The 16,110-nt window shown below is 40.8% G+C and overlaps 1 protein-coding gene across 2 annotated transcripts; it reads right to left on the bottom strand.

Annotated features, from left to right (window-relative positions):
- Positions 1–386: 386 nt before the first annotated feature.
- Positions 387–14,240, bottom strand: tecrb (trans-2,3-enoyl-CoA reductase b). Of its 2 annotated transcripts, XM_020656011.3 has the most exons (12): positions 14,145–14,240; positions 10,458–10,508; positions 5,296–5,347; positions 5,124–5,168; positions 4,908–5,011; positions 4,461–4,576; positions 3,673–3,778; positions 3,456–3,528; positions 3,328–3,371; positions 3,029–3,086; positions 2,292–2,380; positions 387–1,077 (listed from the first exon to the last, which is right to left on the bottom strand). In XM_020656011.3, exons 1-12 carry the CDS (start codon positions 14,157–14,159, stop codon positions 904–906), a joined length of 927 nt encoding a protein of 308 aa, XP_020511667.1. In that variant the 5' UTR covers positions 14,160–14,240; the 3' UTR covers positions 387–903. The 2 variants fall into 2 exon arrangements, with proteins under 2 accessions (XP_020511667.1, XP_065811245.1); XM_065955173.1 differs by lacking the exon at positions 14,145–14,240 and having other exon boundaries at positions 10,458–10,756.
- Positions 14,241–16,110: the final 1,870 nt, after the last annotated feature.

Here is a 16,110-nt window from a genome sequence, read left to right as displayed (position 1 = left end):
CCCCTTTCAGGAGACTCTTCCTACATACAAGAGGAGAAGTAGTTCCCTTTCAATTTATTATAAAACAATTGTGAACAAAATGTTCCTATTTCCATCCTTGTGCAACAGATTAGATTTTTTTACAGTATTGGTCAATTTGATTGCTAAATTTGTGGAGGTGTGGCCTGTTTGAAATAAACTTCCACATGTTTGGACAGATTTGGCATTGACAACTAGTTGACACATTTCAGTCCTGATTAAGACTCTTTAAATGTACCTTCTGTTGACAACGATGTTTGGATGAAAGCTTTTCGGGTATAACTGATACACAGCTCAGACAGGAGCGCTGGTGGCTTCTGTACAAACTTAGTGACGCCCTAGACACCCCACAGAGCCAGCCAACAACACACTGGTTAACTTTTTTTTAATAAATTACTGCAGACATCAACAAAAATTAAATGCTGTCATGGTTTCAAATTTAGATCACTGGATATCAAACCTGAACAGGTCCAGATGTGCTGAATATCTCCATTCAGCACAAAGACAACAGCGTTTGATGACACCAGAGTTGTTGTTTCATATGTTACAGTTTTTATGTACAGTAAATAATACAGCACACACAGGGAGACTTGGCGGCTAAGACTGCTCTGAGAACACAAATCAATTAACCAATCAGAATGGGTTTGTTGGTGGGCGTTAAAAAAAGCAAGTTGAGATTTCTTTTACATTTCTGCTCAGCATCACATGGGTTCACAGACAGGAGGGGACAGAGACAAAAGAGGGAAACGAGACAGGCTCCTTCTGTCCGTTCACTAAGTTCCAGTGGAGATTTGGGGGCTGTAAAAGGAGACGAGGGGAGGGAGGGGTACTTGACTCCTCAAAAGAGGGAGCTCTGAATGGGTGAGGGAGTGGTTGAGTCTTCCTCTAAAGGACGAAGGGCAGGATGGGCGAGCGCAGAGGAGGGTAGTCGCGGAACTCCTTCAGGTAGCTGCGGTGCTTCCCCTTGGCCCACACCGTCATCTGGACGAAACCCACCACGGTGAAGAAGGCCACCGGCAGGCACTGGGTCATCAGGGTGAAGCCGAGCCAGGAGCCCAGCTGCAGGAGGAAGAGGAGGAGGGATGTTACATACAGACACAAACCACAAGAGGGCAGTAACTACAACCTTTTTCTAGAAAACCTTTAGAGCCTGATTCACTAAGGATGGATAGCTGCACTTGATAGCTCCATGAATTGGACATCAGTTGCCCCTTCGATCTGCTCTGTATCAAGGTCCAAAACACAAATCATATTGCACTTGTGTTATTCCAGCATAAAAACGCTGATAAGCTGTTACGCTCAGTGCAGTTTACTCAAGTTTTCTAATCAAAGTACTTTTCACAGGCTTCATTTACAGATAATTTATGTCAGATGATACAGAGGTGGAACAGATGTGGTCCTGATTAGTGCAAAGTTTCATCATCGCTTATAAATACTGTGGCGCATTTACTACCTACTCTCAGCAGACGCTAAAATTTTCCCTCTGTCTGTGTGTGGCTGTTAGCCAATAGGCAGTTTTGCAATGGGGTACATTGGCACAGATAAGGCCTAATATTTCACAAGTTATTGCATAATGATTCATTTAAATATCAGCTAACATCACCTTATATATTATCATATTAAAGTCAATATAATTTTATATCATTTTTACAGGTTTAGTGGACGCAAAAGCCACATAATCCTTTTGTGTATCAGTCCTTCACTGTTTGTTTTTAAGTCAAAGACAGTGTGGAAAAAAGAAAAATACTCGGGTATAAAATCTACTAAATCCAAAAGATTTTAAAACTTTAAAGCTCCTTTGTGGAGTTTTTAACCGGAAATAAAAACTGTGAAATTAATACTGATGGCTCTTTATGACCTACAGAAGCAAACAAGGCCATCAGGGACAGGATTGATATATTTCTATAAAGTCATATTTACTGCCTGTAACCCCTGCTGCAGGGTCTGTGATCGATGAAGTGAATAACTACAAATAATAGCTGCTGAAACAGCATTTTTTAATCTACATTCTCCAAGGCATGATAGATGAGTGATACATTTGACCGTGAAGAAAAAGTAGGAAGAGATTTTTTTATTAGAAAACACTACTGGCACCTTTACAGGACAAAATTGGCAAAGAGATAAGAGGTACCACTTTGTCCACAGGGGGCGCCAAAATCGACACTGGCTGAAATTCCCTCACAGAAACTTTATGGTTTCCCTGCTTTAGTTTTTAATGCTAAGCAATAACTCTCGTAGGGTTAGGGTCACTTTATGAATACAAAATGTGTTACCTCGTAGGTGTAGTTGGGGCAAGAGACCAGCAGGAAGATCCAGGTGAAGGGGTTCTTGGTGGGATAGGGGATCTTCCTGGTCTTAGAACCTGGATGAAGTCAAAGAAAACAAAATCACAACTTTCTTTAAAAAGAAAATATGAACAGTTTGGATTCTTGTGATGTCTGTTTGCGTAGTTTTATTTTTACTTATTCCAGACGGGTTTGGGCTTTTATTTTGGAACTAAGTTTATGTCACATGAGCAATGAGTGCATCTGGGAAAATCAAGCCTCACCAAAAATAATGTTTCAACACACGGTGGTAGATTAGGCAGCATGTTATTACAACGTTTTACACAATCGCACTGTACAGGTCTCAGCTGATTCAAACCTCTGACACACTCATCAAACAGGTGAAATGTTCCTGTTAGCCTGTTAGCTTTTTGCAAATCCTTCAACACTCAGCTCATAAACTGGAGCCACTGAACAACAGCTATCAGATTGGAAGTGCGTAAAGATCTCTTTGTGGAGCTGAATTTGATTGTTCATTGTTTTGTAATTTATATTTTGAGATATATGGAAATACTTGGCTATAAAAATGTTTTTGGGGAATTAAATTGAAAGCAACAGAAAGACTGGGCCTCGTCAATGTGTGTGTGTGTGTGTGTGTGTGTGTGTGTGTGTGTGTGTGTGTGTGTGTGTGTGTGTGTGTGTGTGTGTGTGTGTGTGTGTGTGTGTGTGTGTGTGTGTGTGTTTACCTGGCGGGCGGAGGTTCCGGAGAGCAATGTGGATGGAAAAGTTTCCTATTTGACAGAACTGAGGAAGAAAAAGCAACGTAAGTGATCAAGTTGTAAATAATATGTTTAAAAAAGTATTCAAAGTCAGGGTCAGTCACTTTTAGAACACTCCTTTTGTAAACTTCTCAGGCTGACAAAGACATCATAAATGATCCCACATACACCTGTTGTAAACAACTTTTTATTTTCACAATCAGTTAAAAAACATCAAATGCTCCATAAATAACACAACACAGATTTAAGGATAAAAAGATTCTTACCAAGAAGAGGATGAGGGCCAGTCGGATTTGTTGCTCCCCGTAAACTGCAGAAGAACAAAGTTAACATGAGTAATGAAACAAAGCAGTAAGAGTGACTCGTTGATATACTTCAGTGTTAAGATACTGACTGGGCGGTGTGTACAGCGGGTGGTTGATGTAATAGGCCATCCATGCTGCGAAGCCCCAGTAGTAGGTACAGTTCTGAAACGCAGAATTGGACAGGAGCCCTGTCACTGAGGCGTCCTCGTGTTGATACAGATACACTTCTGACTCCTTTCAAGCCTCATCACACTGATGCAAAGCCACAAGTGACCGATGAGAATGAGTAGGGGGAGGGTGTCTCACCTTAAAGATGTTGCGTAACGGCATTGTCCCGTGAGAGAAGCGATGGACAAACAGCGTCTCCAGCAGCCTCTTGACGTAGTGGAAAGAGTGACACATACAGGCGAGGCTGCCAACACAACAGACCCAGTGTTAGCCTGACTATGGTCAGAAAAAGATGATATAGATACCTAATTGATGCTACTTTATATTTGTACTTTATTTAAGTATCTCCTCTATTATTGGCTGAAAAATCATCCCTCACTCTCTCTCCTCCCAACATTTCCTGTCTCTCTTCAGCTGTCCAATCTGATAAAGGCAAAAAGGCTACCAGTGCCCCCCGTCCGATGACTGTAGTGTTTAAATTCACCCTCTTTTTCGTGTATAGTTTTATCACTACATCGAAGGCCAATCCACATCCTCTGTCAGTACTACCTCATCTCCACCTTGTCGAGCACGTCGAATAATAGTGTAAGAAAATCTGATAGTCCCCTCAGGTATTCATACGGCATGTCTTCTTCTTCTTAAACCCCTACCACATACGCTTGGCCAATAAAAAACAGATTCTTACTATGATTCTCTGCATGAGAGTTGCCTTTTTCATTTTGAATCCTTTCCTATTTGTCTTTTTGAGCCTTTGACTACTTGTGTTGTTGTCTTTATGTTTGATTGCACAACACTTTTGTTGATTTGAATGCTTTGTAATTGAAATTTGATTGTATTTAATTCATTGATAAAAAAAGAGAAAAGCTGTGACCAAACAAGACCAGAACACATCTTTAAGTACAGAACAGCAGAGTCGTGACACTCACTGGACGACCCAGTGTTTACTGGTGGTGAAGTCGTATTTGGGTGCGTAGATGAAGGGAACTCTGAAGTAGAACATGAGATAGATGACCAGAGGACCAGTATACTCCGTCAGAAAGACCTGAAGAAAAGAAGAAAAGGTTGTGGTTGTCAATGTGATTTTTATTGTTTCTATGAAAATTACCTCAAAGATGCTTGAAACTGATGAGGCACAAAGAACATACCGCCTTTGCTTGTGCCTCCAAAGCCATGTTGTCATATTACTGACATTCTCGCTTGTTAATTAGAACAGAAAATACATTTTCCCACTGCTTGTTCTGCCTGTTTCCCAGCTGAGACACAATACAACTATAACAGTTAGACTGAAGCACATTAAGCTCGGAGGAGACTTCTCCACACGCGCTCAGAACTGACTATGTGCACATCGTGTACAGCTTTGTGTTAGTACTCACCGTGACCCAGCTGATCTGGGCTCCCAGGTCTCTGAAGTAGAAGGTGGCCGTCGTTCCCACGGGAAGATGCTGCAGAACATCCTCATCCTTCAGAGACTTCCCCTCTGAAACACATGAGCACATGTTTGCCTTATTGAGTTAACTGTGATTCAGTAATATAAAGAACAACCTTCACTGAAAGACCACTGATGGACAATCGCTCTTGGGCTCACTTACTGGCGTCGAGGCGGATGGATTGTCTGGTTGGGTAGAACTGAGGATCTAAAACAGACACAGAGATACTCTCATAAACATCTCACAGCTGAGCATAAAGTGAGTTGCTCTGTGTGCAGCTTCATGATTGGCTGATTTATGAGGCTTCAGTTGCCTGCTGAGGGATGGCACTTACGGCTCTTGTGGAACATCGACTTGATCTCTCCAATGGTGGCATTTGGCTCGACCTACAAATAACACAATTATTAAGAGGAGGGTCATGTGAACACATACACACACACACACACACATGCACAGAGGGACAGATAATAGCCCTGTTTTTTTCCATTCATGAAGGTGATTAGTGATAAATTTAGCCCTGGCTATGCCCACTCATCCAATGGATGTGGGCTATTTAACAGCTGGTATTGGGGTTTCAAACAGCAGAGCAGCACACACACAAACACAAGCATACAAACATAAGGGCAACCAGCGTACATGACCTTGTGTGAGGCTGCCAGCAACGGCCCGACAACCCCAAATATAGAAACATTGACAACAAATCTGATGGTAAAAGGCAGGTCTGGACAAACACGGTTATTATACGTGGAGCATTGAAACCTCTTGATCATCAATTATTCCCCATCATCTGATAGCATCACTTCAAATGTTTGACCCGACACACTATCTTTATTGTTTATAGAAATATCAGTAATATAGTTGTCACTCTACTGTTTTTTTTTTAGACTTGGACATGGATCTAAATGAATACTGGGGTGCTGGTTCAGCTCAGAGGTGGCGCAGAGGTCCCATGAACAGAGGTTATCGTCCTTGTTGCTTTGGGTGCTGTTTGGTGCATCCTTCACTCTCTCTGACCAAATTTCCATTTTTTTTTTTTATAGTCACCCAATAACTTTGCTTTTAATAACTACAAGATGCAGCCAAACTCTTGCACACTGTCTAAAACATTGCCAAAGTATTTGTGCAATTGAGACAGTGTGCTCTCTCTTGTGTTGCAGCAGCTTTTGGTTAAAAATATGACTGAAGATCTCTGTGTTCTTTAAAGCTTCTGTGCTATTCACTTCTACTGATCATTAGAATAACAGACATTGTATTGTTTTTAAAACACCTGGTAATGGAGTATTGAACATTTTGACAACCCCTTACAACTTTTAATAAATTGTTAAAGCCTTTGATGTGTGATAAACTTAACAAAGATGTGATACAAACACATCGTCACCACTACTCCCACCCAGTTCTCCACCAGTTCTCATCACACCAAAAGCTCAACCTGTGGCCGTTATTTCTCCTAAACCTGCTCTGATCCCGAGTCTCTTTGACACCTCACAGGTTCAGAAATGTAAGCCTGTGACTGTCTTCTGCCTATGCATAAATAACTTATGCGTCTTCATTGGTAACACCAGCTTTTAGATCTATGTTTATTCATGTCAAACCAAACCTTCATCAGCTGGACTCCCTTAGGCAACCTCACATCCCGTTGTGTATTTTAAATGTGTAAGTAAAAAGCAAACATACAAAAATGACTTCAGGATTCAATTACAAAGAATAGTTCCAAACTTTGTCAATAAACTTTACTAAGACTATTTGGTGGTTTTCTCAAAGGCTTTAACAACTCCTATGAGAGATGAAGAGATGAAACTCAGTGACTCATTCAGTGACTTTTATAAATGTATAAAGACGTTATAATAAAATATTTTGATATTAAATAAGTCAATGCAGGCCACAGGTTTAGTTATTTGTGCCACATCGATTCTTCGCTTTTTAGGGATGGTTATGATTTAAACTACTGCAATCAAGAAATAGCAAAGAGTGCACTGATGTGAATGTACAGCACTCTCATATGCACCTAATTACCAATCCATGAAATCATTTAACCTCATAAGATTTCAGATGGTTATTATGGCACTTTTTTTAAGTTACATTTTAGGTCATTTTACCTTTTTAAGATAGGACAGCTGAAGAGAGACAGGAAATGTTGGGAGGAGAGAGAGGGGGATGACAAGCAGCAAAGGGCTGAGGTCGGATTCGAACCCACAGCTGATGCGACGAGAACATTTGGCCTTTGAAAATGGGTGCATGACATAACTGCTAGGCTATCGACACCCCATTTATAGTACAAACAAAAAAAGTAAAACGCTTGTTGGATGGAGGGTTAAGTTTGAGAGACTGGCTGCGTAAACAAACACAGAATCAACACTGAAGAAGTTCTAGATATCAGCAAAACAAAAGGTTAAAGCTATAAGGATTTCAGAAAAATAATAATTCATTTAATTTCTTGACGGTTGCTCACTTTCAAACAGAAGTGTGTGTTTATGTTCTTGTTGTAGTTTCTCACAGATTGGGTGATACATGTGCTCACATATGCACTCCAGATAATATCTAGATAATTACAGGAGGACTTCTCTGGAGATTCTCCCGACCTAGCCGTTCACATATGCTCCTCACAGCGGGGGACTTTCCCTGTCAGAGGGGAGGGGGGTCGGGGGATTTCCTGAGATAAGACGTGAAGTAAATAAACAACACTGAAGTAGCAGTCGAAGCAACAGAGTCCGCTACACGACGTTATAATGAGAATATTTTCCTTTATTTCAATGCTTTGTGTAGTCTAATGGAATGACAACAGCCACAAAAGAGCGGAGAACAACATACTGACCAACAGAAAACATAATGCAGCCGTCTAATTACGTGCACAGAGGGCGTAGTGATCGCGTGCAGACACTTTAGGCAGTCACTGTATAAACGTCATTCTCTTTCTATTGGCTCGAGTTGAAATCTCTGGAGTATATGCTGCCGCGTTCAGACATCAGCTCACTCTGACTTTCTGCAGAAAAAATACAAGGGGTCTGGCTGGAGAAACTTCGGGTAAAAACTGTGCAAAAAATGCAGCTGTTTGCATTCACATATAGCCTAAAGTGCCTCCGGGTAGCCTAATCTCCAGAGTTTTTCAGGAATTTTCTGTATGTGTGAAAAGGGTTATAGAGTGAAGAGGTCTGCTGTAACAAACTTGGCTTCTGTTCGCGGCGTCTTGCAGACCACATGCCATTTTTAGCAGGATGACATCACTGAGAAACCACCTCTCTGTGACCCCAGGGGCCCCCAACCCCCCCTCCCAATCTAAAAGGCTTTTCTAGAAGCTGGACGCAGACGTGATACAGTTTTATTTCTAACTCTGTCTGCCACTTTAGCTTTGTAAAGAAACCAGCCCCTCCTCACGCCCCCTTGACTAAATCCAATCCGCTATCCGTCATTTCTGGAAACTTCCTTTCCACAGCTTCTAAGATTGCACACCCTATCGCCATGGAAACCTTGCTAATCTGACAACAGGTTTTAATCTGGCTACTTTATCCTTTGTGATCCTGAGGAGCAACCTTTGATCAGCTGAGTGTGTCCCGGATGGCAGACTAACACCACTGTAAACGTGTCTAATGCCTCTCCGTGGGCCTACAAGTCTCACACTAACATTACATCAAAGCTCCTAATGCAGCAGCACATGCCATGACATACAGACATGGCATGAACAAATTAGAGAAGGTTAACATGTCCATAAGTGCAGGCCATAAGTACAAATCACTGTGCATATACCTGGTAAAACATTAGGTTTAAATGTCCTTCAAAATAAATGCAGCTCATTCATCAGTGAAACCTTTCAGTCCCAATGTAAACACAACTTCAGTCCATCTGTCAGTATTACAGTGCGTTCCATTTGATCTCAGGTCAGAAACTCAGAGGTTCCAGTCAGATATGTAATCGGGAATGCCTCCTGAATTCGGAAGTCCGACATGGAAACTCTGAGGAACTTCGGTAATCCGAGCTCAAAATCCAACATGGCTGCTCCTGTGCATCAACAGTAAAGTTAGGCGGTACACTATAGTTGCTATTTAGCAACTTAGTCTTGTTTTGTGTAATTAAATCAATCAACAATAGTTTAGTGCAAGTTCTATTTGTGGACATGTTATGTTATTTTCGTGTGCAAACTAACATGTGGTGTGTTGCTGTCGCCTGGAATCAACGAACACAACACAGGTACTCCTGGAGTCGTCCATGTTGCTGTCCAACTCGTTACTGGAGCGCGGTCAACTCGGGTGTGACGTCATTCCCAGCTCTGACATCCGAGGCAAATGGAACGCACCAAAACACAAGCTGACAAGGGTTTGACAAGGGTTGTCAAAATGTTCAATACTTAGTAAGACCAAGTGTTTTGAAACGATAACATCTCCCTGTTATTTTCATGTTGGACCGTATCAGAAAGCACCAAAATGTAAAAAAAAAAAAAATCACAAATCACATTTTCAGTTTCAAGTATAAGCTGTCAGGAGTGAAAGAGTTGAGGTTTTCTCTTACAGAAACACTGCCAACATTTCTGTTTAGTTTAGACAGTGTGCTTGTGTTTTTTTTGTGGTATTGAAACAGGTTTTGACTTCGTTTGATCTTTCAAGAATCTGGTGACGAACCTTATTCTGAGAGGAATAAATCTGAACAGTCTTTGTTTACCTTTCTAATACAACTTCCTGTCTTCATTAAACTCCTCTCTAACTCTGCTGCTTCCAGCTGTCGCCACAAACATTTTCAACGTCCAATCTGATAATGCCTCGAGGAACAGATTGTTGTTAGAATCCACTTTTACAGTTGAACATTTTAAGGCTGTAGCACCTGCGTTTTCAGCAAGAATGAGAGGAGGGGTTATAAACCCTGGACTTTTCTGCAAAACATAGAAATTAAGACAGTGCACATTCAAGACAGTCTTCTCTCTCTTCTTCTTTATGATCTGGATTTGTTTTTTTACTTTGGTACTTTTCAATACGATCATTCCTAAAATAACAGATTGTATCATTTTAAAACATGCAGTGCTATTGAAATGTAAATCTTTTTTTCTTTACAATCTTAGTCCACTTAAACATAACCACAGACTTTCCATCAATGTCACATGCACAGTTAACTCTGTCTTGGCAGATGGCATTTATTTGAAACCTGTCGAATTGTCTGATATTTTGTCCATTTCCTGCATGCGAGTGTGCCATCAATATGCAGGTAGGGGAACCTTACAGTGTTTACATTGCCACTAACACATCCACTGACTGACAGCAAAGTCTGCAGCTACAGCAGCTCCACCAGAAAACATCTGACTCACATACACAAACACACTTTTTTCTGTGATACAGGAGCAGACACACTGCACCTGTTGTGTTTAGTAACAGACAGACACACAGCAAAAGCAGTCAAATGTGAACATACAATATATTGAAAAGTCTTTTTAAAGAGCTGGGATTAGAAAAACAGAGTTATGGAATAGAATTGAAATTTAAAATAATATTATGAAGAAGAGAAATCAGTTCTCACCTTGTCCAGGAAGCAGAGCTTGTCCTTGGTCTTAGCGTCCAGGATCTCCACCTCAAAGAAAACAACAGCTTTTTTAGCTTTTTTAGCAGGTTTGCGTTTAACCGGGGCTGGAGCTGGTACTGGTACTGGGACAGCAGCACTTGCCACCGCCACAGTCCCGTTAGCTGGCTTTTTACCGCCTGTGGCTTCTAGTGCTAGTGCATCCATGTCCACAGTCCTCCTCCTGTGTATTCCCTTCTTCCCCTAACTCTCTTCACCTCTGTTGAGTTTATTCAAAATCCACGTCAAACCACAGAAGAGACGGGCAGAACTCAGCTGTGGAAATAAATCTGTCTGGCCCCCACCCCTCCTCTGCCCCTCCCTCTTCCTCCTCTCTGTCATTCTCTCTCCCTCCCTTTTTCATTCCTTCACTTCTGCTCACTGCTTTATTTAACTGCCAGGCGAGCTGTGGAGCGTGGACACACGAAACATGTGTGTGCACAGTTGCATACAAAGGAATGCCCAGTACCACCCTGGCATGCTGCCCCCAGTATATCATCTGTGTGTATCCCATGAAGCAAACTTGTAGAGCAGAGAGCAAGGCGATATTTCAGAGCTGCACAGACTTGAATGCGAAACACAACCCCTCCCTCAAAAAGGACACCTGACGACCCCCAATACCTCTCAACCCCTGGCTAAGTGGGAAGATGGAGGTGAGGTAAGGTGACAAACATTAACCCAGCAGCTTCCTCTTCTGACCCCCTCGCTTCCTCTGCCCGGCTAAATATAAACGTCTACAGCTAACTCTGCATAACCAGCGCTCTCTCTCCTTTTACAGCGTGTTGTACCTTGAAACCAAACTGAACAGCAGGATAAGTCTCCCACTAACGGGGCAGTGACCTTCCCTGCCACCAAGGGGTGATAATACTCCAGACTATGAGGGATTAGTTGGGGAACTCCCCTCGGGGAAGACCACCCCCACCCCACTTAACCAAGTGGGGCTAGTTTTCATATTGAACGGAAGGCAGAAATTCGCAAGTGGAGACATGAAGATTCAGAATAAACATGTACTCTGATCATGAAGTTTAATCCACACATTTAAAGTATTATGACTAAATAGTATAGTCAGAATTCAGACATGTAATAGTGTTGCTAATGAATTAAAATTTGAGACGGTCTGAGAGGATAACTAGGGACTTATTGGCACTAGAATTACTTTTAGGTTGAACTTATTATTATTGCTTTTGTTAATTCAGGCCCAGTCAAATGTTGTGTGTAAGCTGTAGCGCAGCCAACCACCACTAGCAGGGGCTGCCAGGCATCCCCACTGCCACCGTACCTCCCCCATCTCATCTATATAAAGCTGGCAGTGACAGTCTGTGAAGGTAATGCAGGCCGGCCGACAGTGAAGCAGGGAGAAGTGATTTTTAATTGCAACAAGAGGCTGTCTGAATCTCCTAAACCAATGTAAGAGGCCATTTTTTAAAAACTGACAATCAGAGAGTGCTCAGTGAGTATTTTTGTACATACTGCCAGGTAATGATCGCAAGACTGCGATGGCGCTCTCTGGTGCTATCGGGTGTAAATGCAATGAATCTATTAATATAAAAGTCGAGTAAACAAATGGACTACAACTTATGTTATGTTTCAACATATTGTGAATGTGAACAATGTCAAAGAAAAAAAAGGAAAGTTTAGTACTTTTGCTTTTGTAGAATATTTATATCGATCAATGTCCCCTATTGAGGAAAAACCTTATAATAAAGTATAAGACATAAAACCACCACAACAGATGAAACCATAGAGCTCAACAGTGGCCGCCCACTTTTTCCATCGGCTCTCGTTCTGGTAGTAGATTTTCCCATTCAAATCCTCCATTGACTTTTCACAAAATCCTTTTATCAAGAGATTGGCGCCTGGAACCAAGAAAACCAGCTACCCCCATTACGTGAGTATAGTACATTTGATTCAGCGCAAAAACTGCATTAAAAAAACGGAGAAAAAGGGAAAGGTACAAGACTGTGTACATAATTTACGTCTGGAGTCAAGGAACTAACTTTCCCACAATCCATTGCCAATGGTATCGCTTCACTTTAGTTAAATGTAACTTGGGTCGTTGTAATAGTGTTTAAACTGTTAGTACAGTGTGTTTTAGATTGTGTGAAAATATATATAGAATGTATACATATAATGTAAATTTCCCTGTTGTGGGATAAATAAAGGATTATCTTATTTTACATGAATAATTAATTTCAGAATCAGAAATACTTTATTAATCCCAGAGGGAAATTTGTTCAAATAATGTATTAATTAACCAGGCTGGTTAAACCAGGTGGCATAACCAGGCTTTTAGTACTTTTCATGTAAGCTAACTAACTAGCTAGCCTATTAGTGAAAACCATCCATTCGCATTCGGGAAACAAACATTGCCACGGTAACAGCGAGCTCCACCAATCAGAGACGTCGCTGTGGCACTCTATGGTCGTGGGTAGTGTAGTTGTTTTCACTGATGTCGAGAATAAACCGTGTTTTTCTTAAAACGAGGTTAATATCATACAAACCCGTGTCTTCTACAGGAACATATTCCATCGTTTCACACACAGGTAGCTCGTGGGAAGTCTACCTTTGACAGTTTTTACATCATGGCTAATTATCAAATCGGCTATGGAGAAAATGAATGGGATTTTTACTTCCTGAACCACACTGTTGAGCCCTATCAATTTGAGTATTTATGTGGTTGTGAATTTCATGGAAAAATCACTGTTTTTGTTGATCCCATACAAAAACCCTCTATATGTCTAACACTTCAGTTTGTCTATGTATTTTAAGTACTTATCACCTTGTACTTATTCTTATATTGTTTTATTTGATCTGTTAACCTGCTGCTGTAACACCACAATTTCCCAGAATTGGGATCAATAAAATAAATCTATGTCTATGTCTTTGATAGAAACACCTCGTATTTTCCACGATTTATGTGTCTTCTCCAAGTCTATGGTCTTCTCCCCCTCATAGGTTGCAAAAGCCACATGTGTCATCAGAAAGAAGGGGAGCCAGAGCAGCCACTGGTTGGGTCAGTTTCTGTCAGGCTGCTTCAAATCCTGTCTGGTGGGTTTTGGTGCATGAAACTATTTGTTAACATCGAGAGACACTTTCAGCGCTTGCAGGAGTAGGCCAACAATGGTGAAATGAAATAGAAAGCCCAGAGTCTTACACATCCAAAACATGAGGGTGACTTCAACAGTGCCGAGATTGCGCACTTGACTGTTCACCTGCACTATTGAGTAATAACAAGATAAGAAGCGCCATGAGCCTTTCCAGCCAGAGATGGCAATGATGCAGAGTGTTATCCTACACAGAGGGCTTTGTGTTTCACTTGTTCAACTTATACACAAACCCTCGAATATACACAACGCAATAGTAAATGGTCACGACTGTGGGTGCAGCTTGACTTTCAGGCACGATGTTTGCCAAAACATACGTGACTCTCCGTGCATGAGAGGCCACAAATCCCCGGTCATAGCAACCAGCCCCAGACAGGCTGCAGCATGCTATTCTCACGGCTCATGTTTAAAGCTTAAAATGTGACTATTCGGGGAAAAATAGGTCCTAAGGAGGCTTCAGGAAAATTCTAAATTGGACACATTAATTACATTTTGTCCCCGTAAAGCGTCCCATTGATGGTTTAGAGTTTCAAAGATTACTCACCTCGTAGTGCTTCATCTTGGCAACCGTCAGCCCTTTCCTTAATATCCCTAATGATTGACAAGAGCCGCCTCCAATCGGAGGTGTAATATGCGACTGCTGAGGCCACCGGGGGCGGGCCCTACTCCTGCAAAAAGAACCAATCACAACAAGCGGCATTCACGCGATCGCGCCCACAGTATCAGCGACGTAGCCAATGAGATTTGAGCATTCAGAGAGGTCACTGCTCTGCCTTTTGCGCTTTTGAATAAACGCTCTGTTCGTTCCTGCGCATGCTCACTGGTCAAACTGGCAACTATGAAATGGGCCAATAGGATTTTTTCTGTAAAGAGCATAGACTTTAAATATTAAGAGGTTGCTCTCCAGATCAAGACTTTATTGATGTAGTTTTTTTTTTATTTCGTTTTTCTTGGGTAGGTCTATCGCAGTAATGATCTCATTTATTTTATAAATTCCTGCATCAAATTTTGTTGGCTGCTAGCTACATCAGTAACAGTAGTATCTTTCAATTACTCATTTAAAAAAGAATAAGTATTAGCACTATTGTCTTTTGAGAATGGGTGAAACTCATTGAAACAGTATCTTAATAACCTATTAACATACAGCTGTTCTAATAGAAATCATACACATTGAATAGACTGCAGAAAAGTAAAATACAATAAGAAATGTAAAGCTTTAGGTCATTTTCTTACATGACATGTGATGCATTTAAGGCATGTGTGATGTGTTTTTTTCTTTTCTTCTACTTTGTCTAAGTTATAATATCATCAAGTCTGTCGATAAAAAAAGTGTATTTTTTATTTCTGTCTCTTGGCTTTTTCAAACTTAGTTTGAAGGCTTTATATGCAACAACATGGATTATAATCTTTCTATATTTGCTACATTTAAATGTATTTAATAATTGCTATTTGAATGATGTACTGTGATATTGCGGAAAAATTGTGATGCTCTCATATTTGCTCGATTAAATGATAGTTGTGAACTTGGAACTAAAGTGGACCGGTCTGAGCCATGAAACTCCCGGGCTGAAAATGAGTCCCACTCCTGCCCACTCATGCAAAAAGTGAAATACTAACATTTTCACTCAATTCAAGGCCAAACATAAAGTGCAAATAAAGTGTAATTCCATAGCTCTGACTAACATATTCTGTTTGAAACCACTCGGTTCCAACATTGTCACTATCGATGTCCAATACTCTTAAAAATGTAAATCTAAACAGATGCTTAAAAGTATTAAGCAAATGACTTGAATATACAGTACAAATTGAGGACTCTTTAAAGAAATGATTTAAGCCCCACCTTAAAAAAGGACAAATAACAGTGATTTGGGTGGTTCTGAAGAACAACTTACACCTGTCATGTTTATAGCGAGCCCACTCTCATCCCAGGAAAAAAAACAGGTTTGCTAAACAGGTTTTGTATCCTTTACAAATGATTATTTTGAAAGCCTTTTTCAACTTTCTCCTGGAATTTACAGATCAATTTGACCATTTTCTTCTCCATTAACTCTTGGATTGTTTTACTTCAAGTTACCATGTGTTGGAATATGTTACATCCAAATGTCTGTAAACAAGAATCTGAATGCATTTTATTTTTTAATGACACTAACTAAGAAGTAAGCAAAGATGTGTGATTGGTTCAATACTGAATTTTTTCTGAGTAACTTGTTGGGTAATATTTTCAGTGACACTGGCGATGCAGTTACCTGTCCTAACAAATCTCTGACATTGATGTTGAAGATCCCAGGCCGGACAAGTCGAATCATGTGTAGACTAATCTGAAATGCTGCCTTCAAGTGCAATATTTGCACCTGTTTTGTCTGTTTTGTACTTCCAAGAGTTGTGCAAAGCTGTAATACGAACACAACATTTTAAACAACAGTTAGTTGTGCAGATTTGCCTTGCAGCTTTTTGTCAGTAAATGCTGCATTTACTGACAAGAGCTCACTGCTGACACCTACAGTATCTGA

This window comes from Labrus bergylta, chromosome 1, assembly GCF_963930695.1.
Source record: "Labrus bergylta chromosome 1, fLabBer1.1, whole genome shotgun sequence".
Lineage (NCBI taxonomy): Eukaryota > Metazoa > Chordata > Actinopteri > Labriformes > Labridae > Labrus > Labrus bergylta.
Note: the sequence above shows the minus strand (reverse complement) of the source record. Positions and strands in the feature narration are given on the sequence as shown.

Bases quoted from the DNA above. Each gene is read 5' to 3' on its own strand.
- tecrb (XM_065955173.1), bottom strand. From the start codon at position 10,664: ATGGATGCACTAGCACTAGAAGCCACAGGCGGTAAAAAGCCAGCTAAC. The intron at 5,169-5,295 runs GTAAGTGCCATC...TGTCTGTTTTAG, and splicing joins GTCGATGTTCCACAAGAGCC to ATCCTCAGTTCTACCCAACC. The intron at 3,529-3,672 runs GTGAGACACCCT...TCTGCGTTTCAG, and splicing joins CGTTACGCAACATCTTTAAG to AACTGTACCTACTACTGGGG.